Source organism: Colias eurytheme, chromosome 16 (genome assembly GCF_061535395.1).
Source record: "Colias eurytheme isolate Ceu_HAF_F1 chromosome 16, ilColEury1 Martin Lab GWU primary, whole genome shotgun sequence".
NCBI lineage: Eukaryota > Metazoa > Arthropoda > Insecta > Lepidoptera > Pieridae > Colias > Colias eurytheme.
Genome location: NC_142995.1, coordinates 4,752,629 through 4,780,589, shown reverse-complemented (window position 1 = coordinate 4,780,589; position 27,961 = coordinate 4,752,629). Strand labels below are relative to the sequence as shown.

At 32.8% G+C, this 27,961-nt stretch overlaps 3 protein-coding genes and 1 long non-coding RNA gene across 6 annotated transcripts; 2 read left to right on the top strand and 2 right to left on the bottom strand.

Moving 5' to 3' along the window:
• Positions 1-45: 45 nt before the first annotated feature.
• Rab2 (RAS oncogene family member Rab2) lies at positions 46-8,508 on the top strand. Its single transcript, XM_090110712.1, has 6 exons — positions 46-260; positions 864-1,023; positions 1,413-1,568; positions 2,160-2,340; positions 6,372-6,504; positions 6,986-8,508. The coding sequence occupies exons 1-5, from the start codon at positions 215-217 to the stop codon at positions 6,468-6,470; spliced, it is 642 nt and encodes a 213-aa protein (XP_089966838.1). The 5' UTR covers positions 46-214; the 3' UTR covers positions 6,471-6,504; positions 6,986-8,508.
• Positions 8,492-27,961, bottom strand: LOC149901744 (uncharacterized). 2 transcript variants are annotated; one of them, XM_090110708.1, is made up of 5 exons: positions 27,850-27,961; positions 11,711-11,919; positions 10,644-10,847; positions 10,258-10,412; positions 8,492-8,770 (listed from the first exon to the last, which is right to left on the bottom strand). In XM_090110708.1, exons 1-5 carry the CDS (start codon positions 27,944-27,946, stop codon positions 8,539-8,541), a joined length of 897 nt encoding a protein of 298 aa, XP_089966834.1. In that variant the 5' UTR covers positions 27,947-27,961; the 3' UTR covers positions 8,492-8,538. The 2 variants fall into 2 exon arrangements, with proteins under 2 accessions (XP_089966834.1, XP_089966835.1); XM_090110709.1 differs by lacking the exon at positions 27,850-27,961 and adding an exon at positions 12,003-12,142.
• On the top strand, positions 21,000-23,245 carry LOC149901746 (protein NEDD1-like). Of its 2 annotated transcripts, none has more exons than XM_090110984.1 (2): positions 21,000-21,323; positions 21,586-23,245. In XM_090110984.1, the coding sequence occupies exons 1-2, from the start codon at positions 21,303-21,305 to the stop codon at positions 23,056-23,058; spliced, it is 1,494 nt and encodes a 497-aa protein (XP_089967110.1). In that variant the 5' UTR covers positions 21,000-21,302; the 3' UTR covers positions 23,059-23,245. The 2 variants fall into 2 exon arrangements, with proteins under 2 accessions (XP_089967110.1, XP_089967109.1); XM_090110983.1 differs by having other exon boundaries at positions 21,000-21,340.
• On the bottom strand, positions 25,328-26,838 carry LOC149901745 (uncharacterized). Its single transcript, XR_016457625.1, has 2 exons — positions 26,075-26,838; positions 25,328-26,000 (listed from the first exon to the last, which is right to left on the bottom strand). It is a non-coding gene; the product is annotated as an uncharacterized LOC149901745 (long non-coding RNA).

Here is a 27,961-nt window from a genome sequence, read left to right as displayed (position 1 = left end):
TTATTGTGACAAAAATGATTCATCTGCAATTCGTATAGTCTGTGACAATTTGTCAATTGATACAAATTTTTATCCACAATGACATATTAAATACGGTCTATCCAGCTGTGAATTTATAAAAATTGCGTCTTATTTCATTGAAAATTAATTAAATCAATCAGCAAAGTTTCAAAGTTTGCTTGAATTTCAAGAAGAAGTACTCAGGAAAGATAAAATGGCTTACGCTTACTTGTTTAAATACATCATCATTGGAGACACAGGTATTGATTTTATTTCCCGAAATTTACCTATAGTTCTCTGTGTATTTTTTCATCCTTTTTCTGGTTTAAAACTCGTATACCAACAACACACGTTAATTTTTATCATGAAATGTCTTTAGTTGTGCTTATGCTGTATACCTTTATGTTATTATATCATACAAGAAAAAAACAGTTGATATTGTCAATTTTCGCTTGCTTATTGCTCCGCCTACACCTCGATATGCACTTCAATTAAAAATCGAGGGCTATAAATATATGAATTTGTATGTATTTTTACTTATGAAAAAAGCTTATAATAATTTATAATAATTTATAATATAAAAATTATACATTGTTTTTACAAGGACATCCTTTGTTGTTTATTGCCTAATATTTACTTGAACAAAGACATTTCCAATAAGTTCAAGTAGACCATTAATGTGTAAATTTATCTACTTGAGCATATATTAGTTATTGTTTACTCTGTAATTATATGTATATTAGATTAATATTTTGGGCAAAGCATTAAAATTACTATTTATTTTAGTTTATAAAACCTCTTTTCGCGTTCACAAAAAATAAAACAATATTAAAAATAATAAAAATATGTTTCTTATCATCTAGGTGTGGGCAAGTCTTGCCTATTGCTGCAGTTTACAGACAAGAGATTCCAGCCTGTCCATGATTTGACTATTGGCGTTGAATTTGGTGCTCGTATGATCACAATTGATGGCAAGCAAATCAAACTGCAAATATGGGATACAGCTGGCCAAGAAGCTTTCAGGTAATAACAGTTACTTTACCTGGGTTAAGATGTCTATTGAATTTTATGAACTCATTAACATAAAATATGCAGTATAATTATACATATATATTTGATTTTAAATATCTGGATTTTCTCAAATGTAAATTTGCTAATGACCTAACTAGTTTCATATAGGAAATTTCATTTATTCTAATTTTCTAACTAGAATATACAAATAACTATTTGTTATATGTATCTATATCACTCCATAGTCAATAAACACATCCCTCAGCCCCCGGAATCACAGACACAATAGAAAATCTATTGTGTCGTGGCCTGATCAGGCCGCTCGGTGGTCAAGGGGTTAATTATTCTAAATTATGGATAAATAATTAAGGAATACAGTCTACAGAAACTTTTTATTACAGATCAATCACCAGATCGTACTACAGAGGTGCGGCAGGCGCTCTACTAGTGTATGACATTACACGAAGGGACACCTTCAATCATCTCACCACCTGGCTCGAAGATGCACGTCAACATTCCAACTCTAATATGGTGATCATGCTTATTGGAAACAAAAGGTGGGTTCCGTTCATATGTAGTTTAGATATTTGATACTACAGAATGGTGATAATGATTATGACGCAAACACATTCATATTTATGTATTTATAGTTGGTGTTGAAGTATCATATTAAACTATGTAATTCTTTGTTAATTTGGTTATACTTTGATGACAATATAGAAAAATCACATTTCTTTTTGTTACACAATTTCCAACCATTGTCTCAACACCCATTGATAAGTTTATATTGTGTAAATCATTGTTTATTGTGTATTGTATCAGGAATAACTCTGCTCAGTGAATAGTTTAAATATTTAAATATTTCGGGACAATTTTCACACACGGCACAATCTGATCCCATACTAAGCTTTCGCTTGTGTTATGGAAACCAGATGGCTGATAAACATATTTGAAATAAATACTTATATAGCTAATTAACACCCAGACACAGAGCAAACATCTATGTTCATCACACAAATATTTGCCCCCGGTGGGGATCGAACCCACAACCTCTGGCTTGGAAGGCAGGGCCACTACCAACCAAGCCAACCGGCCAGTCATTTTTTAGTCAGTTTGACTGGGTCGTTATATTTCAATACACTTTGTAGCGACCTCGAATCGCGACGCGAAGTCAAGAAGGAAGAGGGCGAAGCGTTCGCCCGTGAACATGGACTCGTGTTTATGGAAACGTCGGCCAAGACCGCCGCTAACGTGGAGGAGGCCTTCATCAACACAGCCAAAGAGATCTACGAGAAAATACAGGAAGGTGTCTTCGATATCAACAATGAGGTAAGTGATATACTTCTCACAAATATTTTAAAAGGTAATGTAAATAAACAAGATAAGCGCGAGTTGGGCTCGCTCAAAGGGTTTCGTGCATTGGGACGCGAACTTAATAATTTATTATAGCTTGTTAAAAATTTTCATTTTTTATCTAGTTTAGCTAACAGGGTTCTTAAGACATACAGAGAAAGTTTTAGTAATAGAGTTTCGTATCCATGAAGTGCAATATAAAGAATTTATTTTTCAAGTTTGATTTAAATTTTTAAGTCGATAAACAATTTTTTTTATCTATTTTTTCGTTTTAACACAGATTTCTTTTAACCTTCTGTATGTTTAAATAGGTGCTTGAAGTACCAAATTATGTAGATAATAAATACCCACATCTGTAATGATTCACTTTTATGACTAGTTTTTCCAATACGAGAATGAACGGAACAATTATTATTGGTCTCTAACCCTCGTCATTCTTTATTATCAGCTGTTTGTTCTGATAATGGAATAAATATTGATATTGTATTATTCTTTCCTTAATATATTATAGGACATTGACTCAGCATTTTTGGCACACTTGAAGTTGAAGTTAAATTAAATCCTTCATAGAGACTGTAACGTTTTTTATTTCTATTTAAATTTTAACAAAAAATTATTTCTATTCATTAGATCAACCTTGATTTACGAAGTTATTTCGTAAAGAAAACTGTATTACTTAGCTGATAATTGGTGCAGTGGCAACATAATTATTTTTAAAATATATAAGGGTCGGAAGTTTGATTTCATTATTGCACGCCTCATAAGCGAAGCGTTGAGGTGGGTACTACTGTCACTTCGCGCAAAACATCTGATTTTTCAAACTTAAAATGTCTTTATGTATCATACATTGCACTTGTAAGATAATACATACACACACATATTAAGAAAAAACACTATTTTTAACGTTCATGATATTTTTGATGTCATTTTTGTTATTTAAACTAGTTAAAAAACAGTTTAAAAAAGTACTGTCTTGGACGTCCGTGTGTCTGTATGTGCGGATCCTTTTTCTTGTTAACACGATAGCGACCGAAATACTTTTCTAATCGAGTCTTTTTTTTTCTCTTACGCTTGAGTATGCTCAGGAATAGAACCCTTTCATTTTTCAGGGTCTGATTCGATGTGGTTTAATTGTTATTAAATAAACAAAAATAATAATTAATAAATATTTATTAAAAAAAATTATGAGGCGTGCACTTTTGGATTTTCCAAATTATTTATAAATTATTTTAGAATTTTTAGTTTCAGTCGAATATTTCTATCGATCGACGTTAGAAATATGCACCTGTAGGCTATATTGAATGAATGGTAATCTAGCTCTTAATCCTATCGACAAATGATAAAACCTGACATAGCAATCATATTTGACTCTACAGGGATAGTGTTTATTTCTATATTTTGATACCAATTTTTATGTATAAACGAAATACAAACGTACTAGGTATGTATTTTAAATAATTATTAATATACATGTTAATTTAAATATTTTTAAATGTTATCCGTTGGTGATGTACTTAACTAATAAGACTTTCTTGTATATAAGTATAGATTTGTCACTTAGAAACAGCTTAATTTACTGCTCCGTGTAGCTTTATCTACTTTCAACTATTTACATACCTAATTAAATGACGTAGGCGTCTGGACTCTGGTTACTGCATAATTAATTTGTCTATCGCGGTTGTATGGTTTAACTTTATAGAAGAAATTATTTCAATAGCGGTAGCAATTTGCATAAAATAGAATAGACCTGTTTAAAATTCGTTGAAAAAAAAAGTTAAATATCTTTCTAAACGAAATAATCACGCGTAGAGCGTAGAGAACCTAATGATGAATTGGCACATTCGTCCGAATAGCGAGGTGAATAATGAACACGCATATTATGTAAACAGTGCACTCGCTATTCGTCTTGAAATTGCGGACGTAATCGAAGGTGAGTTAGGACTTAAGAATTAAGATGAAGGGCGAATATGAACTTATGTGCTTACGAATGTGTGAACAGTGGTTCGCGATGACAATTCTATACGAATGTTTGTGTCGAATGAGGCAGATAGCGAATACGAATGTGTAAATCCTATTAATATTATAAATGTGAAAGTTTGTATGGATGTTTGTTACTCTTTCACGCAAAAACTACTGAACCGATTACAATGAATTTTAGCACACATATAGAGGGTAACTTGGATTAACACATAGGATAGGTTTTATCCCAGAAATCCCACGGGAACGGGAACTATGCGGGTTTATCTTTGAAAATGCGGGCGAAGCCGCGGGCGGAAAGCTAGTGTACTATAAATATAATATGTACAAGGAAAATGTTAATTATAGCGTCTTGAGTAGGACGGATGAGCTTAAAATGAAATACTTTAAAAGCCTGTTTTTGTTATATAGGTACCTAAAATGAATAGCCTCATAAGAATTCGTATTTATATTACATTCAGGTTACTTTATTCAAGTAGAATAAATGTCAAAGACCGCTTATTATAGCTTGTTGACATAGTGAGAAGGAAAACGCAATGAATTTGCCCTTTATGATATCATAATCTCACGAGTATAAAAATAAACAGTACCTTTACAAACATTCTTCTCTTATAAGTAACCTAAGTAGGTACTTATATTTTTAGTTGTACCATGGACTGTACTTATCATATGAATTACCTCACTACCACTATAGAGCAGGCTCCAAGGAGATGTTCGTTTGCAAAAATCGCGGACCTAAATCTGACTTCTGATATATATTGTATAGATCCCAGATATCCTATAGACAGATGTTGCCAACCAGTTTTGTGGTCCCCCTGCCCGCACCCCGGTAATTAAATATGGCATACAAAGAAAAAAATAAAAATTTCCAAAACATGCCGTGTGGGGTATCAAATGAAAGAGCTTATTGAGTAGATCACGAATATATAGCATACTATATACATTTCTTACACTTTCTCTAAGATTTTTTAGAAAATTTACGAAAATGGTCCATTTTTGAGTTAACTTTAAACCACTATAGATTGAAAACTCATGAATATATTTTTAAATTATTATTTTAAATAATTAACAACAGTCCATTGTTTATGATTCAATAGTTCGTAATATAATATAAGTGAGCTATGTGGTGGATTTGATGAAAATAACTATATACTATATGAACTTGAAAATATACTCGCCATCTTTGAATGCTCCCCCCACTCCCCCATGCAACTATTTCACTGTACGAAATATTGAATCGTAAACAATGGACTATTGTTAATTATTTAAAATAATAATTTAAAAAATATATTCATGAGTTTTCAATCTATAGTGGTTTAAAGTTAAATCAAAAATGGACCATTTTCGTAAATTTTCTAAAAAATCTTAGAGAAAGTGTAAGAAATGTATATAGTATGCTATATATTCGTGATCTACTCAATAAGCTCTTTCATTTGATATCCCACACGGCATGTTTTGGAAATTTTTATTTTTTTCTTTGTATGCCATATTTAATTACCGGGGTGCAGGCAGGGGGACCACAAAACTGGTTGGCAACATCTGTCTATAGGATGTCTGGGATCTATACAATATATATCAGAAGTCAGATTTAGGTCCGCGATTTTTGCAAACGAAACTCCACTGAGAGTCCGGTCTACTAGGTTCCTTTCACGACTTCACCCGCAGCCAAAAGCAAGTAGATAGTTCAGTGGTTTTCGCGTGATAAAGTACAAAACATAGTCCATACATTCTTACGACGCGACACCCTATCTTAATCTTAATCCTAAACGAAAATTATTTTTCAAAAGTGGAGACTTTGATCCATGAAAACTTGATTCTCACTTCTAAGTTACAAACGGCTTGTATACAAAAACTGAATAATATAAATAAGTATATCGGATGAAAGTATCATTGTGAAAGCCTGATTGAGCATATTGACTACATAAGTCATTAATTTGTTCAACTAGGTATTTAAAATTAATTTCCCATTCGATATATTCAAAGTTCATGAGCTAATTAATACGAAATTAATAATAAACGTTATCGTTCAGGCGAACGGCATCAAGATAGGCCCACAGCACTCGACGGCGGGCGGCGCGGGCGCGGGGGGCGCGGGCGCGGGCGGCGCGGCCGGCGGCGGCTGCTGTTAGGTGCTGCGCTGCACACACTGAGAGGGCTCACGAGGTGAGTAAACACACACACACAAACACACGCAGGTATCCGTAGAACAACAATTATTAGATACGTATAATACGATAAGTATTTACGATTTTACAGTTACGGGCGCGCGCATGCACACACACACATCTACAGGTATCCATATAGAACAGTTTACAGATGGAAGCGCGCACACACAGATATTTTCTATAAAACTGTTTAGATAAAAGAGCGCACGCACATAAACACAGTCAAAGTATCGCTGTCCATAGCAGTATTTACAGGGAATCTTGCGCGCGTGTTCACTCACATTCACTAATAATTTTGTCATATCAGAATGTATATAATATTATTTGGATAAAAATTAAAAAGAATAAATGTTATTTTGGTTACCACCATGTCTTCTTTTCTTATCATTACTAAATGTACAACCACAGTCGTACTAGAATCATAGAATGTATTGTTATAAAAAATTGCATCTACTTAAACATTATTTATCGGTTTATAGGAAAGGTACAGCTGTGTGCAACGAAATCGGATATGGAACTTACTGCATGCCGGATTATACAATATTATTTTATATGCTACAATAGGTTGCGTCTACTGTACCTAGTGCGGGCTCTGGTAAGCCTATATCTAGTGTTTTATGTAAAAATATTCTACAGGTATTATTATAAATACCTATTAAGAAGTATAGATGTGTTTGTATGTACAATAATTTATTAACCTTCCGGTGATATGTTATTGTATATACGGCATATGGAAAATGACAAGCAGTTTACTGCTTATTATAATGGTTTTGTACAATACTTATAGCATAGGAATGTTTCCAAAAATGAAATAGGTACCACGAAAAAAAATGGTCTCTTAAATTTAGGACACACAACAGTAATGGTACATACTACATATTATGAGTAAGAAATTGTTGTAATCTTTCTCTGATGAGTTTCTTTGCCTATGCTCTAGTATTGGTATGTTTCTATTGACTAACAACTGAACTGCTATCTGTTATGGTCAATACCTACTCAATAGGAAATTCACTAACTATAATTCTACTGAAAAACTAATTTCGTCGAAGATAAGAACCATCTATGATTTAGTGTGAATTTCCATAAAGAAATATCTGAATTCTGAACATTCAATATTCTGGCCATTATGATAAGCAGGTCGATTTCTAATAATTCTTTTACAACTATAACGAAAAAAAAACTAGTATCCTTATTTGTTAAGTGTGGCAGTAAAGTTAACTTCTCAAATTCTTCAATCATTAGAAATAAGATCCATTCATATTCTTACTAACTATTATAATTACTAAGGAGGCAACTTGCGATTGGACCAGGTGGAAAATGTAATGTAGTTTGTATGTGTTTGATGTTTCATTAAAAGCTTTTGTGTATATTGAAATACTTTCATGTTATTCATTTTGTGCAATGACGCATTTATATGAAGCAGGAATGTACAACTTAATAAACTTCTTCTCTTTCAAAATGCATCTGATTATTCAGAATTGTAATTTCTTCATATTATTATGCTATTCTTAAAAGATTTTTATAAGTTTTAATAATATATAACAGAGTTAAACGGAGGATATCAACTTATTTGTTTGGACATAGAGAAATATTTATTTATAATCTGTACAAATAAGTTTCTAACACTTCCTAGCAAATTTTATTTTAGATATACTTTATTTTCAAGTTAAGTTTTATTTTTACATGCAACTATTGATAATTGATTTAATATTACCCGAGAACAAGTTTTACAATATCAAAGACTTAGAATATCTCAATTCTAAACGTTTAAATAATGATTTTTGATTTAAAAAACAATTATAGCACAAGAAATTGTTGTTAATGTCAATATCTTGTAAGGACTAACATTGTATTAAAAGGACTGCTTGCATAGTAATTGAAGACATGAAAATTATGTTATTTTTAAGTTTAGCACATTATAATGATGTAGTAATATTTTATAAGGTTACAATGTGCGACATATTTGTAAAGCATAATTCATGAAATAAATGTTGAAAATGTATATTTGTTTTTTATTTATTATTTTGGTAACTTATGGTATAAAATTTTCTGTAATTGTGTTCAATACTGTGAAAACTGCATTAATTATTTCAGGTGTCTTCATCTTGACAATTCCATTGTTTTTCACTTCTGCTTTGGGGAGAATCACTTCACAAAGGTCAAACACAGTAATATCTAATGTCACCATATAATAAATTTGATTTTGCAAGATCTGATATGCCAACGGGACTAATTCTGATTCTTTGTTAACCTCATCTTTTATTCTGAAAACAATAAACATGTATTGAAAACACAGAACAGTAAAGTAGATAGAAGTGTGATGTGGGCGTGGCCCACGTGTCAATGATAAGTTTAGATCACCTAACTTGCTCTCAGTTGTGCGCAGAAAAATATTCGAGTCGGTTGTCAGCTGTCAAACCTTTTTTCCATATTTATTCATTAATTAGGACGTGTTGTTCGGTATAAAGAGTGCAAAAATGATAGCAGACGAAATAATATCAGCAATGAAGGCATTTCATACCGTCGGTAAGTCTTATTTTAATTTATTTTAATTATATTTTATGTTATAACTTCGCTTGTCGTAATTTGTCAAAATTGTATACAAATATCTAGTCAAAATGAACCTTAATCCATAAGAAATTAGTACTATTATAGATTGAACAGCAAACAAGACTTTCTGGAATATTATTGCAATAAACAAACGAATTTCGCTTTAGTGATGCTTGTGGTGCATATCGACAGTATTGATACTTTAGAAAAGACAAACATTATAAATATTAAATTTTATTTTATTTTTCCTTAGCTTTCATTTGTCTAATTTATTTATAGATTTACCAAAGAGGCTAATTTAAAAGAGAAATGGATAAATGCAACGTGACGAGCTAACTGGATGCCGAACAGTACTAAGCGGTCTAACAAAGGCCACCGATACATCAAACCTACAGCAGTTCCAAGATTTAAAATACTTAATGCATATTTTCTGTTTGTATTTTGTAAATATAGATTTATACTATTCTATTCCGTTTTTTATTTAATAATAATAATATAAAAAGACGTACTTAGTAGTAATAAACATACTCCAAAATGTGACGCATTATACTATACTCATATAAAAGAAAGAAAAAAAAATACACAAAAAATATTTATTTGTGAATTATCGATAACAAGGCTGACATCCCTCAGAGCATAGCATCAGATAAATATCAAGTTAATGTCATTAATGTTGAGTGACACAAATTTCAACCTTATCTCTATGTGTTGCGTTTCAAATTTATATCTATCGAAAACTAACGCCCTCTGTTGTGGAGTAGCTGAATGTTTTCGAATTTGGAATTTCTGTGCAATGAGAAACAAAACAGCTAATATACCTAGGGATGTTATACTAAAATAAACCGTAACATGGTGCGTTAGGGTACATATTGAAATGCTGAATTTATAACCTAAGTCAGTTTTTACTCAAATTAAGCTGTCCAATCAAAGGCATAGTTTACTTGTAGTGTACTGTATAACTATCGGTTTAAATGTGTGGTTTTGGCGACACTGGTTTTCATACTAATTAGACATTACAGCACTTCTATATGTTTTTACTGTTCTGTGATTGAAAAGAAGCATGTACAGTTTTAAAGTCATAATAAATAACAATTTAATAACTAATCATAAAAGTTAATACTTAATTCCTTGATTGATTGCTTCAATAAAATAAAAATTGAACTCTTTTACAAGATTAATTTTTAATTAAAATAATAATTACCCATTCCAAATAACATGCACATCGCCAACTTCAAGTGTTAGAGACATTTTATCCTTAAAATCTATCTGTGGTGTTTTGTAACCTAATATAAAAGGATCCGTGCTTCTTGATGTGTCATTTTCAACAAAATTAAAACCAAATTGTAGAAGTTGATACTGGAATTAAAAAAGAAATATCATTATTTTACTGTTTCATTTTGTTTTCAAGTAATTTACATAATATGTATCCAATTAAAATATCTAAAAGCTTCATAATAATGGCTCAAAATACATTACTCCTCTTTAAAATTGAATATCAAAGGCCTCATTATTTTGAGAAAAATATGCAAACTTATTAAAATGTGTCTAGGTAGTGAATATTCACACTGTAGAAGAAACCTAACTTACCTGTGTAAAATTGTATTGTTTTATGTTGCAGTCAAATATATTTTGTAATGAATTCTTCACAGCTTGACCAACTTTCTGCTCCCCTCGTTCCAGTAGGTATGGTAAATGTGTAGCATCATTTATTACTATGCTCACCCCCCAAGATAATAATATTGCTGAGTAAACAACCTTTGTCTTTGATACATCCTGGGATGATACTGTTATCTGAAAATCAAGTAATACCTCTATGAAAATGTAATGTTTTCCAAAGGAAAATAAATTAGTAGGTATGGAACATATGTATATTTTTACAGAGGTTATGGTACGGGAGCCAGGAACAGATTTTATGACCAAGTTCCTCTCAAGCGGTAATTAGTAAAATGCATTAAAGTATAGTATTATGAAGCCTCGTGAACGTCAGCTGGAGCTCGGTTGGGGGGAAGAGCGGTTGTAGCCTCCCGTATCAGCTGACGGTTTTTCCACCAAGATACAGCCAGCTGACCTATATATTTATCCACAGTAACATATAAGCTATCATCAGGTAAATTTTTGTTTGAGAGGAAATCACGGAAAATAAATTTTTCTTTAAATTTAACTTTCATGTTCGAGATACCAGCTGACGTATAATACACCATGTTGTAACCAGCTGATTATTTTTTTTCGTTGAGATATTGGGTTAGCTTCAATTTGACAAATTTTTAGCTGAGAGGAAATGAATGAATGAATGTATTTTTTTTCCTACGTGCGTGGGAAGCTACAACCGCTCACCCCCCCAACCGAGCGCCAGCTGACGTTCACGAGGCTTTATAATACTATACTCTGAGGCGTCTGACGAATTATCTCTTGAGAGGAAATAATTAACCAAATTTGCACCTGGCTCCCGTACCATTAAACAGTCTCTTCTTCTTTTAGTTTATGTGATTTTAAATAGTTATTATATGCTTGATTCTTTTGTATATTTTAATTAATATTCAATATAGTTAATAGAATTAACAGGCGACTATCACATCTTTATTCTAATCTACATGATAAACAATTATTATACCTATGTATAAAAGATTTATTGAAAAACAAAAATACACCCATACCATTAAACCATTTGAGTCTTCTTCAGAGTATTTGAGTGAGGGCAAATCTTCAAATAATACTTTAAACTTAATGGCAGAGTTTGCAGAAATAGAACTAACAAGAGTTTGTTTTATTTTTGTGGCATATTGTTTCAGTTTTACTTCGTTGTACTGTAAATTGTGTAAAGGCGACACTCTATTTAAACGCCATTGATTTTCGTTGTAAATTACTGAAATAAAATGATAACATAAAAATATTTATCCAGTTAAGCTTCAGTTGTAAATTTCATTCATTCTTTTTCTTTATATTTACAAGCTAGTGGGTCATTAACAACACGATTTGCGGTCATATTAAAACTGAACAATAGATTGTTGTTATAGTTGCATCGAAACACAGTTTAAAATAAATACAATATTTAAATTAAAACACTTAACACCTTCCAAACTAAAAATCGTGATTTGGTGTTGTTTGTAAATTGTAATTCAAAATAACGTCAACTGACGTCAACATGATAATTGACAGTTTGCGTATTTTTTTAAATTTATCAAGACCATAGACTTCGATATAGGTCTACCAGAATCTGATGGCATATTTATATTTAAAAAATAAAAGATTTTCATGTGGCAACTTTATTTGACAACTATCAAATTGAATGACAAAATTATTTGCGTTGATGATTAATTTTTAGGATTTTGTCTTCAAAATCTTCGAAATGTCGATAAAACCGCTGCGATCACAAGCAAGAGGTGTTGTTTACAATGTGTATAGAAAAATATTCGATGAAGAAGGGTCAAACACATCACAAATTTCAATTTTAAAGCGCGTGAAAGATTTTATTGCTAAATTGGACTTAGCCGTTTTGATACTTTAAATTAAAAATATTACAAATAGGTAACTATAATATTGTTTGTTGATTAAAATATAATTTTATGAAAACTTATTACAGGAGTTTCCAATTCGGCTATTTGTCAAGTCCAAGGTGTACAAGTCAATTTTATAATGTGTCAATACTTACGAAAATAAACATGATTTTATTTTATTATTGTTTTATTTTATAAAAAAATCGTTAAATGTAGTAAATAAGTTTTGATCTGCATTATCATTTCATCCATATTTTCACATGCCATAATGATATATATATATTCAAATGTAGGTACATATGTGTAAATACATAATATTATGTATTACCTTTAGAAAAGTGATATGTTATAATATTATACATGTAATAAGTAGGTCTACATAATATTACGTGGATATCTCATTATTAAATACAGTATAATTATCCACTTGTGTAAAGTGACTAATGATATTATTGAGGACAAAATAAAAAATACGCAGTATCAAGATCGTTCAGTCCATTTTCCCTAGGGTTGCACACTCCAAATTTTGATTTCCCTAATTGCCATCAGATTCTGGTTTACCTATACCATAGATAGACGATACGATAGGATAAGCCCTGGCGCACACGACTTGTTACCAGCTAATCAGCTTGGGTCAGATCAGGAATCCAGTTTGAGTAGTGCAAAGGTGGGGATTTTATTAAACTGAGTTGTGTGTCTTTTGGAATACTTTGGTTGTAAGCATGGCACACTTTGTATAATTGTAGAGCATTTCGAATCTGAATTCCTGATCAGGAAAACGAACGTGTGCGCCCGAGTTTATGACTTGTCAGAACTGAATTGACATTCACTCACATCCTCATGCAATTCATCTGTGCAATTCATGCATGTTGCATGCATGGCTTCACAGTATCTAATACACTGGAGATTTCAGTATGAACATTAACTTGTAACAAGAAAATATGACGTTGAATGACGCCTGTATGTTTTTTTATCCCTTTCACACCAACTTGCCAAGTTAAGTGTGAAAGGGATAAAAAAACATACAGGCGTCATTCAACGTCATATTTTCTTGTTACAAGTTAATGGTCATAGTGCAATCTCCAGTGTATCTATATATATAAAACTCAAAGGTGACTGATATAGTGATCTATCAACGCACAGCCGCAAACCACTGGACGTATCGGGCTGAAATTTGGCATGCAGGTAGATGTTATAACGTAGGCGTCCCCTAAGAAAGGATTTTAGAAAATTCATCCCCCAAGGGGATCAAATAGGGGATGAAAGTTTGTACCATGAAAATTTATCTTTTCCACGCAGGCGAAGCTGCGGGCACCAGCTAGTTAGATATTATAAGAAGGATATAAGCTTCTTGTGACTGCTATTTAAAATAATTTCTAGTACCTGAAGTAAATGAAATAAAATAACATATTATTTTATTGAACTAATTCGATTAAAAAAATTACATTCAATTAGGTTGTCTCTTCCATTAGAGTTAATCATAAAATAAACATTTATTAATTTAAAAAATATATAATGTAATCTGTAGTGTGTTTATCCGTGTTTACCAATTACAGCACTAGAGCGCATTATGCGGCATGATGCTAACGTTGAATGTTCCAACCACAGACATGTATATATTAAGTAGACAACGCAAGTACCGCGATCTGTATGAAAACCAAGCGTGTCATATTTTTTGTACTGACCTTGACGCGTTATGACGTCACGAGCGCTTTTTAGTGATGGTAATTTCATTTTACGCTTAATCGATTAGGACGCCACTCGCGCGGCGATTCTAGTATCGTCCTATCCCATCGAAGTAAATCGAAAGAAATCAGATCAAACTAGATCTATGTCTGAGGTAGTTAAATAAATGAATCGTAATCGATTACTAAATCGATTCAAGACAGAAAAATGATAATTACCATAGACAGAGGAATGATAAAATAAAGTTATAAACCTTTTAATATTCTAACAAGTAAACTAATGTGTTTTAGCTTTTTCTTACATAAGCCCATTGAGTTACCATGTACTACGTACTAGAGAGGCCATCAAAAGAAAGTAATGAAACTGTCAATCAATCAATCTTTATGTCCCGTTGCATCGATCCATTTTTCTTTTATGTTCGGGTTACTTGGAAAACTGAAAAAACAAACATAGTCTAAACAATAAGGAGTTTTCTTAAAAAACTCCCAAGATGACACTTTAACTAATGGCGTCCATGTCATAATATTTATTTTTAGTACCTTTGTATTAAAATACTTAAAAGTTCTAGGTCAAGTCGTATTAAATGACAAAAAAAATCTATGCCTTTTTTTCTGAAAAATTGCTCCTTCAAATTATCATTTTTCTGTTCGATTATAAAATCGATTAGAATCGAGAACTGTTGCACCAAATGAACATCACTAACCACAAAATTGGACAGAAAAATGAGAACAGAAAAATGAGAAGACGCTATTCATTGCTTGTTATCATACGACGCGATCTTTACCGTGCCAAGTAAAAGCCGCAATGTATTCCGAATCATTTCGTATGATTTGGTATCCGTGTTTGTCACGATCGTTTTCCACAGATATTCTTTATTTGATTTTAAAATAAATAGTGCATATTCTGATTAGAAAATTACTTACCGGTGGAAGGAAACATCTCTGCTAACTCGGCCACTCACAGCTGTGGAGTTTCTACAGTTTATAACGGCGCAATTCGGCATTTTACTTTATTCAGCTTCACGTCTTTCCTTGGCGAACTGCGAGCGCGGACTGAGTGTAGGCCAGCGTCAAGTAAGTTTCATAATCTTAGTTTGGACACGGGAAGTACATACACTCGCTTAGTCTATCTTGATATATGTCTGTGGTTCCAACTATAGCAACGCTTCGCACAATCGAGCACTCTTAAAAGTAATGCGCGTGAATTGATGCGTGCAATCGATTTGTCGTTAGTAATTATTAATTATTGGAAAAAAATTTAAAGCTTTCGTTTCATTGTAGTTTTTCGAAATAATCAAAGTTAATTCAAATTGTGTTAAAAAAATAAATATAAGTATGGATGAAGGTACAAACATTGAAAAATTTATTAAGGACGCTGTCACAAATCTGCGTTACTCAAATTTAGGTATCTAACGACGTAACTTTGTTCGCGGCAATATCACGCTCACGTAAACATAGCGCATTCCATTTTATAGACCATCTTCATACTTGATATTATTTTTAATTTTTGATATTATGTATTTTTATTGAAATTGATTCCAGAAGATTACTAGGAACTTTAAAAATTCATTTTGTTACTTTTATTAGTAGGTACGATCCTAATAAGTATGTTAGTATATTCAAACAACTTAAAAAAGTGTGACTATTTTACATCATTATTTTATTGAATAATAATCTATGAATTGTATATGTTACGGCTAAAGGTAGGTGAGAACATAAACTTAAGATTAGCCGGCTAAACTTAGGTTTATTTTCGACGAGGTGTTAATGTTAGTTTGTTCTATCTTTAGCCGGCTAAACTTAAGTGTAACCGCAGGCCCGTGGCTAAAAATGTCGGGGTGGGTAGATTTGGTTACTATAATACATGTAAGGAACAGGGCGAGTGTTTTCTGGCACTTCGCCGGCTGCTGCCGCAGCACGCTCGCTGCGCTCGCTCGGCTCGTGCGGGTCTTAAGAGTTCTAACCTAACCTAACCTAGCCACCAGCTTTCTGCCCTGAGTCGGGGTGGGTAGATTTGGTTACTATAATACATGTAAGGAACAGGGCGAGTGTTTTCTGGCACTGTGCGGGCCCCTCAAGCCCTCCACCGGCCCGGCGCTAACCAAATCTACCCACCCCGACATTTTTAGCCACGGGCCTGCGGTTACACTTAAGTTTAGCCGGCTAAAGATAGAACAAACTAACATTAACACCTCGTCGAAAATAAACCTAAGTTTAGCCGGCTAATCTTAAGTTTATGTTCTCACCTACCTTTAGCCGTGACATATACAATATCAAAGCTTTTTAAGAAATGTAGAATTATTATCATACATATTATGATGTTACCGGCACTGTATTAAATCCGGCATTGTATACAATTCTTAGTAAATGTATGTTATTCCGAAAAATAGTCGGAATGAAATAAATTATATGTATTCGTCACATAACACATTACCTAGGATACTCTTAAATCTGAACTTTTCCTACGTAGCAAACACATTTGCAAGTGTGGGTAGTTTTTGGGGTAGCTATTAACCAATATGAGGTCAAAACTAAAATCCAAGATGGCGCCGACGAAAATTTTACATCTTTTCGTCATGGGTGTCATTTTCAAGGTTTTGGAGTAGCTCTTAACAAATATGAGGTCAAAACTAAAATCCAAGATGGCGAATGGATGAAGTCGGCGCCATCTTGGATTTTATTTTTGACCTCATATTAGTTAATAGCTACCCCAAAAACCATGAAAATGACACCCATGACGAAAAGATGTCAAATTTACACCGGCGCCATCTTGGATTTTAGTTTTGACCTCATATTAGTTAATAGCTACCCCAAAAACCATGAAAATGACACCCATGACGAAAAGATGTCAAATTTTCACCGGCGCCATCTTGGATTTTATTTTTGACCTCATATTGGTTAATAGCTACCCCAAAAACCATGAAAATGACACCCATGACGAAAAGATGTAAAATTTTCGTCGGCCCCATCTTGGATTATAGTTTTGACCTCATATTAGTTAATAGCTACCCCAAAAACCATGAAAATGACACCCATGATGAAAAGATGTAAAATTTTCGTCAGCGCCATCTTGGATTTTATTTTTGACCTCATATTGGTTAATAGCTACCCCAAAAACCATGAAAATGACACCCATGACGAAAAGATGTAAAATTTTCGTCGGCGCCATCTTGGATTTTAGTTTTGACCTCATATTAGTTAATAGCTACCCCAAAAACCATGAAAATGACACCCATGATGAAAAGATGTAAAATTTTCGTCGGCGCCATCTTGGATTTTATTTTTGACCTCATATTGGTTAATAGCTACCCCAAAAACCATGAAAATGACACCCATGACGAAAAGATGTAAAATTTTCGTCGGCGCCATCTTGGATTTTATTTTTGACCTCATATTGGTTAATAGCTACCCCAAAAACCATGAAAATGACACCCATGACGAAAAGATGGCAAATTTTCGTCGGCGCCATTTTGGATTTAAGTTTTGTCAAATTGCTTTACCCCACCAATCCGTTCAACAACCCATAAAAAAAGAGGATCTCAGTCAACATAATTTTTAAAACATAATTTTAAATTACAAATAACTGGAATATGAAACTTATACAGTTTACTCTTATAAAGTATCAAATATTTCAAATCACGAAAACGACACTATACGCACAATAATCTTTTTCTAATTCGTTTTTATTTTTGGGACGAGGAGCGATACACCCGTCCTTCCAAGAGCGCTTCTGAGCGCGGTCTGACGACCCGCGAGAGCAAAATGTATGAAGAAATCGACAAGTATTTTTAATTTAGCTTATAATTGAAATAAAATTTTGATTTAGATACAAAAAAATTATCACAATCTATAAAGGACTATATATCCCTCAATAATTTATAGGTAAGAAGATAGATTAGGCTTTTAATTTTCTTAAAAGTGTACCGGTTTAGACCCCATTTTTTTGCATTTTATGCCATCATTGTGCTGGGAAAATCGTATTTCAGCGACAATTTTGTATGACGTCGTACAATTTTTATAAGATGATCGTAGAACTGAATATATTATCTTTAAATTAAGATATTACTTTGTTCTCACGTGTAAGTGCTTTGAGTTAAAATTGTACCGTAAAATAGCGGTTTTTGTTAAAAATCTGTTATAGCACCCTTAATGAAACAATCAAAATCCAAATTACTTACAGGTAAATTAGCTTGGAGAAATTTTTGCGTTTGTAGTAGTGTATGGTCAGCAAATAAAATAAAACAACATTTTATTTTTAGTTTTTATTTTATATATATAAGGGATTTTAAATTAAACTATATGTGTTTCTCCTCTGAAAAAGATGAAGACTTTATTTTAATATTTGCACATTTAACATACGTATAACTTTTACATTAACTAGACCGGGAGATATTGACACAAAATTTCGAGTCATTTGTAACAGGATGGCGGTTCTACAGGGGTCTTAGTACGCAATGACAAAAAGAAAAACGATGGTGTGAACGCTGGTACCGGCGGCTTAGTCGCGTAGGCGTTAGTCGAACTCGTCGGAAAAATAGCGAAGTCAAACAATTTGTAACACAAAAATTTTAGAATTTACCGATAGCCCATAAAAAAGAAGTAGGCGGTAGTGTCATGCCATACTTTTCCGGTGTGACTTACAGCCCGCCATACCGACGCGAATGTGTTGATTTAAAAAAAAAACAATTCAACCATTTGTACCAGGCTAACTTTTGCACAGGTAACCATCGTCGTGCAGCCATTTACGAAAATCGCCATGCCATACTTTTCGGACGATTCCAAATGGTCGCCATACCGCCGAAAATCTGCAAATTTTTTTTTCGCCGAACCATTTGTACCACCCTAAATTTTTTTTTCAACAACTCCTGAATGATTATAAATAGAAGTGTGATAATGCCATAGCTGTGGGAGGTGGCGAATGTGTTAAAGATTTTTTTTTATTGTAAGATTTTATTCGTATTTTGAACGATTAGTAACAGTATGGCACTAATTTTTCCTGTAAGTTTGAGGTTCAACGAATATAAATACAAAATTTCAAAGATCTAGGTGGTGGAAATCTTCACTTATATAAATTAATACTAAATTAATTTTTTAAGTATGGCAGCACTTTTTCCCCCTACTAGAAGTATGGTAAATATAATAATGGTCACATTTTATCAAATACTCTCCAAAAATCCAAATGCAATACTGGTACAAAAAGTTTGGCGAAAAAAAAAATTTTTGCAGATTTTCGGCGGTATGGCGACCATTTGGAATCGTCCGAAAAGTATGGCATGGCGATTTTCGTAAATAGCTGCACGACGATGGTTACCTGTGCAAAAGTTAGCCTGGTACAAATGGTTGAATTGTTTTTTTTTTTAATCAACACATTCGCGTCGGTATGGCGGGCTGTAAGTCACACCGGAAAAGTATGGCATGACACTACCGCCTACTTCTTTTTTATGGGCTATCGGTAAATTCTAAAATTTTTGTGTTACAAATCGTTTGACTTTCGCTATTTTTCCGACGAGTTCAACTAACGCCTACGCGACTAAGCCGCCGGTACCAGTGTTCACACCATCGTTTTGCACGCCTCATAAGCGAAGCGTTGAGGTGGGTACTACTGTCACTTCGCGCAAAACATCTGATTTTTCAAACTTAAAATGTCTTTATGTATCATACATTGCACTTGTAAGATAATACATACACACACATATTAAGAAAAAACACTATTTTTACATTCATGATATTTTTGATGTCATTTTTGTTATTTAAACTAGTTAAAAAGCAGTTTAAAAAAGTTCTGTCTTGGACGTCCGTGTGTCTGTATGTGCGGAGGATTTTCTTGTTAACACGATAGCGACCCAAATACTTTACTAATCGAGTCTTTTTTTTTCTCTTACGCTTGAGTATGCTCAGGAATAGAACCCTTTCATTTTTCAGGGTCTGATTCGATGTGGTTTAATTGTTATTAAATAAACAAAAATAATAATTAATAAATAATTATTAAAAAAAAATTATGAGGCGTGCACTTTTGGATTTTCCAAACTATTTCTTTTGTCATTGCGTACTAAGACCCCTGTAGAACCGCCATCCTGTTACAAATGACTCGAAATTTTGTGTCAATATCTCCCGGTCTATACGTAATAATTATAATTTTTGAATGAAATGTGTGCTTTATGTTCACGGTACCAAACGACTGCACGTGGCACCAGCGGACAGCGTAAACTGGTTTATTCTGGTTTTGTGCGTGTTTCCACTTTCCACTATCAAGTGACGATTTATTTATTTGTTTTGTTTCGTAATTATTATGGTCAAATATTAATTATGAAACAAATTATTATGGACACGATATTTTATTGTTTCACGGTAGTCGCCTTGTCGTTTGCTCAAGGACGTGAAATTGAATGATATATTTTTTTTATAAAGTCAAAACCATTTTCTTTCAAATAAAAACTTGTTTTTATTGAAAACAAAAGTGTTGCTAGGAATAAGTATAAAATTAAATAGTAATGTTAGGATATCGAAACATTTTTGTATAGGCCAGAACGATATAGTGGAAACGCGCTCTAAGATCTGAGTAATATACACACCACTACATATGCAAAAATTTCTCCAAGCTAATTTACCTGTAAAATAACCGTAAATATTTTAACATAACTCGGCATTGTGCGCCACTTTCGCATTATTCTCTGTAATAAGTAATTGGAACTGTCAAAATTAAACGTAGGTTTATTGCTCTGAGGGTTTATTCCTCTGAGGCTCTGAGGCTCGGAGCAATTAACCTCTGAGGTTTCTTCAGACTTCAATGTCGTCGTTTATTGGGTGGAGCATGGGTGGAGCCTTGGGTGGAGCTGGGTGGAGCCATTATTATAAGAGAAGAAGAAAGTGAAATAAACATTTAAAATTATAAATAAATCGTTACCTTTAGCTCATAATACTTAAGGAAATACATCAATTATATCCATGATCTAATAAGAATAACAAAAAAATGTATTTATCGTCAGCGAGTTCGCAACTTTTGCTTTATGATGCAAACAGTTATGATTTGAAAAAGTCCTACAAATGTTACGACGGTGTTCTACGAGATGTTTCTTGGAGTGACGATAGTAAATATTTATTACAGGTAATTTTAGATCGCACTGGTAAAGCTCAGTTGCATAATTCGAATCTAAATGAACCAAAATCCAATTTCTGTGCATAACAACAGTGAGATAAATCATTAAATAATTATAAAATTTCAGAAAATCGTGGAACGACTGTCTTTCGTTACAACTAACACAATTACTAACTTGATTGCAATCTTAATATGTAAATGGCACAAATCTTACTATGAATTATGATAAAATATAAACTTATTTTTTATTTTAGGTAAACTCCAAAGGCCTTGTAGAAGTACTAACTCCAGCTGAGCATGAAGTGCGTAGCTTACAACACATACCAGTCAAAGATTCTTGGTCAGCAAGTTTCCACAGAGACGGTCACCGTAATGTTGCTATTGGCACAAAGAATGGTGAAGTCATGATATGGGATACAAAAAATAAAGGAGTTACAAAAGCCTTCCCTACACCACCCACACCATCTTGTGTCAATATTATAAGTTACAATTCTAAAAATACAAGTCTAGCTGCATCAATGCAAAATGGAGATACAGTTATTTATGGCCTTGTCTCCAATATACCAGTTTGTACTGTTAAACTTAATTGCTCTAAAAGTATTTCTGCAATGAAGTTCCATCATGAGTCCAGATCATCCTTAGGTCTGGCTACGGATGAAGGACATGTAATATTAAGAGATATAACTACAAATAAGGATAAAGCACTGTTTGAGAACATACATGCATCTCCTGTCAGTGATTTTACATTTTCCCTCATCAATAGGGACGTTATGCTGTCATCTGGATATGACAAAGTTATGCATGTTTATGATACAAGACAACAAAATGTAGTGTCTACAATAAAAACTTCATATGCACTAACATCACTGGCGATAAATACTGAAAATCATGTTGCACTTGGTACAAAAAATGGCTATGTTATTATTTATGATTTGAGAGATCTGACCATGCCATCTAAAATATTAAAAGGTCATGAAGAAGTGAGGAAAGTGGCTTTCCAACCACACAGAAAGAAAACATTATCAACAGAATTGAGTATTAATGAAAGAGTTGAATGCAATAGTCCAATGAAAGTGCAGTCTCCCGTTCGAAGTAGGAACTCAGATTTGTTTTATGTTAACAACACACCTCCTAAAGTCAGTCTTGATGCTCAAGGAAGTGAGGTGAAGAGATCCACCAGTGACAATAAAGAGGATTCCTTCCTTGTTATGATGGGTTTGGATGATAAATCAAATGTCGACTTTGAAGATGAATTCAACAAATCCCCTGAACACTTCAGAAAGAGTGATAAAATTGAGTTGAGGTATCGCCAACTAGATGCTGAGAAGAATATAAATAAAGCTTCCACACCATTGAGCAGTCGAGGTGTTGATAATATTATTTTTCCATCACCCATAGTCATCAATGGAGTACCAGATGATGGAAGAACCTCAAATACTAACATAAGGCAAGCAAACTTACAACCCGTAGGTATAGATAATAAGACTGTTGAAGAGCTAAAGGATTTCATTAAACTATCATTATCATATGTTGCTGATGATAATAGAATGTATTTCCTAAACACCATGATGGAACTAACAAAGCAAAAGCTGTATCTTGAAAAGCAGTTGGTGAATATGAGCTATCAAATAGATACATTGGTTCAAAACCAAAATGCACTAATTGAAGCTAACAGAAGGCTTGTTTTACAGGTAGATCAGTTGAAATCTGATCAAAACTCATTTTAAGTTTTATTTAACAAAATCGAATTTAAAATTAATATTACTTACCACAGACTAATAATAATATACTACGTATACAAATATTACAAGAATTTTAAATTTAGACTAAAATGTTCATAAGAATCTCTTAGGTATTTTTTAATTAATTGTATTTGATTGTATCTAATGAATTGCCAGTAAATTATTGCCCCAAATAATGATAGTATTTATAGAATAAACTAGCTAAAAAACCCGGCTTCGCCCGGGAGTTGATATGAGATGACGTGGTAGAGTCGAAGTAAAAAAATAAACTATGACGTAAAAAGTAAAAAAAAAGTTTATTGAAAACGTTTTCTCATTATTTACAATACTTGTTTATAAACAACATTTTTCATTTTATTGTCCGGAGTATAATATGTGTATACATAATTTTTTCGGATTTCCTACTCTTGAGCAAGCTACATAATATAGCTGACCGTGAGAGAAGCAGGATTCTTTGAGGTTAATGCCACAACATTATTTTAAAGTTTGTCCTTGCACTTTGTTAATTGTAAAACTAAAGGCTAATTTTATTGGAAACTGCAGTCTTTTAAATTGAAATGGCAATTCCGAAGAGATCAGAGGTATTCTAGGTATAAATACTGTCTGTCCTTTGGTCTTTCCAGAAATAAGTTCAGCTTCAATGATATTATTCGATAGCTGTTTTACGATCATTCTAGTTCCATTACATAATTTTGGGGAGTTGAGATTTCTGAGTAGTATGATTGGAGTTCCAATTTTCAGACGAAGGCAGTGTAATGGCATTCCTGGTACTTGTAAAGAGTTTAGAAATTCAGTGGGGAAGTTTTTCGCTGTTCAAATTAAACTAACTCTGGTGAGCGACACCGGGCTCTTATATATTCAGAGACACTTCATCGAGCTAGGCTCTAGAATATTCGAGAAAATTTGAAAATATTTTCTCTCTCACACCTTCTAGAGTATTCTGGTCATTATCGTCCGCCATAATAAAAGGTTCTATAGCGGTAGCATTTGTAGTAAAAGCGCGAAATTTAAAAACCTAAATTTTTTAATGTTTTGAGAACTAATTTCGATAACTAATTTTATGTCGCTTTAACTCCAAAATATAAGTTAGCTTATGACGTATAAATACACAAAATTTAATAACTTTATTATAGCAACAAATTAAATTTAAGACTTTATTGAAATAATTGGAATTTTAAATTTCATGTCACTACTACACATGCTTCAATTGCTCGCAACGCTTTTGGAAATTCAACCCAAACAATCGTTGTCCTGAATGAAGTTTAAATATTCGATAACAGATGGCGCCACTATGTAGGGTTGGAAAGTACCTTATATCTTTAGAAACACACCCTTTAGATTAAAACGGGAACTTTCTAGCTTCTGTAGCGGTAGCGTATGTAGTATAGGCACGAAATTTAAAAACCTAAATTTTTAAATATTTAGAGAACTAATTTTGAAAACTAAAATTATGTCGCTTTAACTCCAAAATATACGTTAAGACGATACACAAAAAAAAATCCACTGCTTGGTGGGCGGAGTCTAATAGCTCGCTATCGCGAACGCCGGTGTGCGCGAAGTCATTCTTGCATACTCGCCGCGCTGCCGCTGGCCGACTCGGGACAAACATGTATGGAGTCGTCATACAGTTATAATATTGTTATACATTTATTCAATTGTTGATTTATTGGTTTTATTTTCTTGCTTATAAACAAATAATCTTCTTTCCAACAACTACTTAGACATTATTAATAATTATTATTATTTCGTAATGTTTACTTTATTACAAAATAATACAGGTTATAAATAATCTTTAAAATAACAAAAAATATTGTTACTCTGAAAAAATGAAATGGTACTCAATAACGCGGACTACTGAATTGATTTAGATAGAATTTGATGCTGACGTAGATATTACATCATGCCCAGAAATGAAAGGTACTATTTCTGAAAGAAGTTATAAACCCTAATTCTTCTCAGTCAAAGTCAAGAGTGGAAGATATCACTAATACAGTAAAACTGATGCGAAACTTTGGATGTTAATTTGTATATTTTTTTGTTAGTTGTTACTTAATCACGTCAAGACTACATTACCAATTTTGATAAAATATAGCTAATTGCCTGGATTTACACATAGGATACTTTTTATCCGAACTGAACACTTCTGTGGGATAAAACAGGATTCACGATATAACCTAATTCCACGCGGGCAAAGCCGCGGTCGGAATGATATTTTTTTAAATAAAAAAATTTTTAAAAAAAAAAACACAAAATATATTGACGCATGTATTTATTTTTTGCACTCTATTATAATTGTAATTATTCATTACAAATAATCAAAATAAAATAGCCAGAACAAAGTTAGGCCCTGGTAGGGTAGGTAGACAGGTACAGCAATGTGAGACGAACACTGGCTTATTTATACCAATAATAATGTATTATAAACATTAAATTAAGTTTACTTTCTAACAACAAAAATACATAATATTAGCTAATGTGAAAGCGAATCAACCAATCATCCCACAAAAATGAAATGTGCACACAAATATTCATCCAAATCGGTTCATGTCATTAGGAGGAGTGACTGCAGCGCCATCTTCCGGGCCCAATTGTGTTTCCAGATCACCCAGGAACTCAATTTAATATACTTACACAAAATTTTTCGAAATGAAAACTCACATTACTATGTAAATATGAATATAAACCTGTTTTATTACTAAGCAATTTCCCGCACAGGTGTAGTAAGTATAAATGAAATAAATATCAACATCAAATTCTTTATACAACATACTTATCTACCACCTTCTAAGAAATGTAATTCTTGAAATTATTTCGTATTTTTTTTAAATATAATACTACTCCAATGAGCTCCTGTTCCATATTATGTCCGCCATGCTTCCACTAAGTTCACCATGATTTTTTATTTCTTTGCACTTTGTTGCTTTTTGCTAAAAATGGAATCATGCGATAAAACCAGTAGAACGTTGATAACATACATTTTTGACTGAATAAAGGTACTTACGAAGGAGTGGGTTCACATTGTGAACAATCAGTGGGTTTATTTTCCTTCTGGATTCCGGATTTCTGAAAAGATTATCTATGCTATAAATGAAAAAATCTTACACATTCGTTATGTACTTAAAACAGGGGTACATATCAAACATCGTCTATAATACAATTATCATCAAATTTAAAATAAAACCAACTTACTTCATTAATTTGTTCCAATTGTAAGCATTCTTTTTCCTCCAACCTTTATGTTTCTTCTTCTTATTTTCTTTATTGTCCCCATTTGTCTCATTTTGTCTTATCGTGTTGTCACCCTTTTTTACGATTGCGCGAGCGACACAAGTTCCCCGTGTGACGGCCGTAGCGGGAATGACTCGTGCAGCGATCGGGGTAGGAAGGTACAGGGCGGCTCTCGCTATATTGGCTGGTCGCGCGCTAATTTCAAGTATTTCTTGTTTATTTCAAAACCATCGCATATTACAAAATTCTAAATCGGTAGACGTATAGGTTGTATATTTTATAGTTAATATCCAAAAAGTCGTAACTTTACGTTTGTTATTTTGAAGATGCCAGAGATTATAAAAAAATAACAATGAGAACTTTGTATTTTTTTTCTATCGAGAAAATATCATGGAATCATGTTTCTAAAACGGTAGACGTATTGTGTTACTATTGAACTTTCTTGTCAAGAATTTTCATCACGACAACTTTAATAATATAAAAATTACGAAGGTTTAAAAAGGGCCGTAAATGTTAGAAAAATTAATTCATCACCTTAAATAATGACGTCTAAATACACAAAATTTAAATTTAAGATTTTATTGAAATTGGAATTTTAAATTTCGCGCCACTACTACACATGCTGCAATGGCTCACAACTATGGAGACACACAAGTTCCAAGTTGAATGGTCGGAAAGTCCCTTATATCTTTAAAAACATGCCCTTTAGATTAAAACGGGAACTTTCTTGTTCGAGGGGGGATAAAGCACCACATAAGTCCCTTTATCGTGTCGGGACTCCTTTTTAAGTTTTATCGGCACGCACATTTTATCGACTTAGTTTTATTATATACTAGCAGTCCGCCCCGGCTTCGCCCGTGGTACATATTTACGTTTTCTCTACATAAAAACCATCCTCGTACTTCAAGGAATATAATAAAAAAAGAATTATCGAAATCGGTTCAGCCGTTCTCGAGTTATGCGCTTACCAACACATTTTGCGATTCATTTTTATATTATAGACTAGCGGTCCGCCCCGGCTTCGCCCGTGGTACAAAAAACACATCTTTTCTCTACATTAAAACCATCCTCGTACTTCAAGGAATATAATAAAAAAAGAATTATCGAAATCGGTTCAGCCGTTCTCGAGTTATGCGCTTACCAACACATTTTGCGATTCATTTTTATATATAAGAAGATATAGATAATTGATTTAAAACATAATGAAAAAAAAAACAAAACATAGAAAAACCAAAAAAAACTTTGTAATGTGACAAATTAATATTTATCTTTCTTATATATAAAAATGAATCGCAAAATGTGTTGACCTAAGCGCATAACTCGAGAACAGCTGAACCGATTTCGATAATTCTTTTTTTATTATATTCCTTGAAGTACGAGGATGGTTTTTATGTAGAGAAAACGTAAATATGTACCACGGGCGAAGCCGGGGCGGACCGCTAGTAGTTAAATAAATGTACATCAATTATATCTAGAAAAAACCAGATCCATCTAAAAAAATGTTATTTTATGATAATTGCAATGATGGTTATGTGTGAATTTTATTACGTGATTTTTTCAATATTATTTTGTATTTTAGTTTGTGCCATTTTAAAAGTGATATAAATAAGTACTGGAATGTTATCTGCAAGCTGTGAAATTGCATTTGTATTATTACTAA

Bases quoted from the DNA above. Each gene is read 5' to 3' on its own strand.
- Rab2 (XM_090110712.1), top strand. From the start codon at position 215: ATGGCTTACGCTTACTTGTTTAAATACATCATCATTGGAGACACAG. The intron at 261-863 runs GTATTGATTTTA...CTTATCATCTAG, and splicing joins CATCATCATTGGAGACACAG to GTGTGGGCAAGTCTTGCCTA. The intron at 2,341-6,371 runs GTAAGTGATATA...GTTATCGTTCAG, and splicing joins TCTTCGATATCAACAATGAG to GCGAACGGCATCAAGATAGG.
- LOC149901746 (XM_090110983.1), top strand. From the start codon at position 21,206: ATGTATTTATCGTCAGCGAGTTCGCAACTTTTGCTTTATGATGCAAAC. The intron at 21,341-21,585 runs GTAATTTTAGAT...TTTTTATTTTAG, and splicing joins ATAGTAAATATTTATTACAG to GTAAACTCCAAAGGCCTTGT.
- LOC149901744 (XM_090110708.1), bottom strand. From the start codon at position 27,946: ATGCAATTTCACAGCTTGCAGATAACATTCCAGTACTTATTTATATCA. The intron at 10,413-10,643 runs GTAAGTTAGGTT...TTTTAATTCCAG, and splicing joins AACAATACAATTTTACACAG to TATCAACTTCTACAATTTGG. The intron at 8,771-10,257 runs GTAATTATTATT...TATTGTTTTCAG, and splicing joins GTGCATGTTATTTGGAATGG to AATAAAAGATGAGGTTAACA.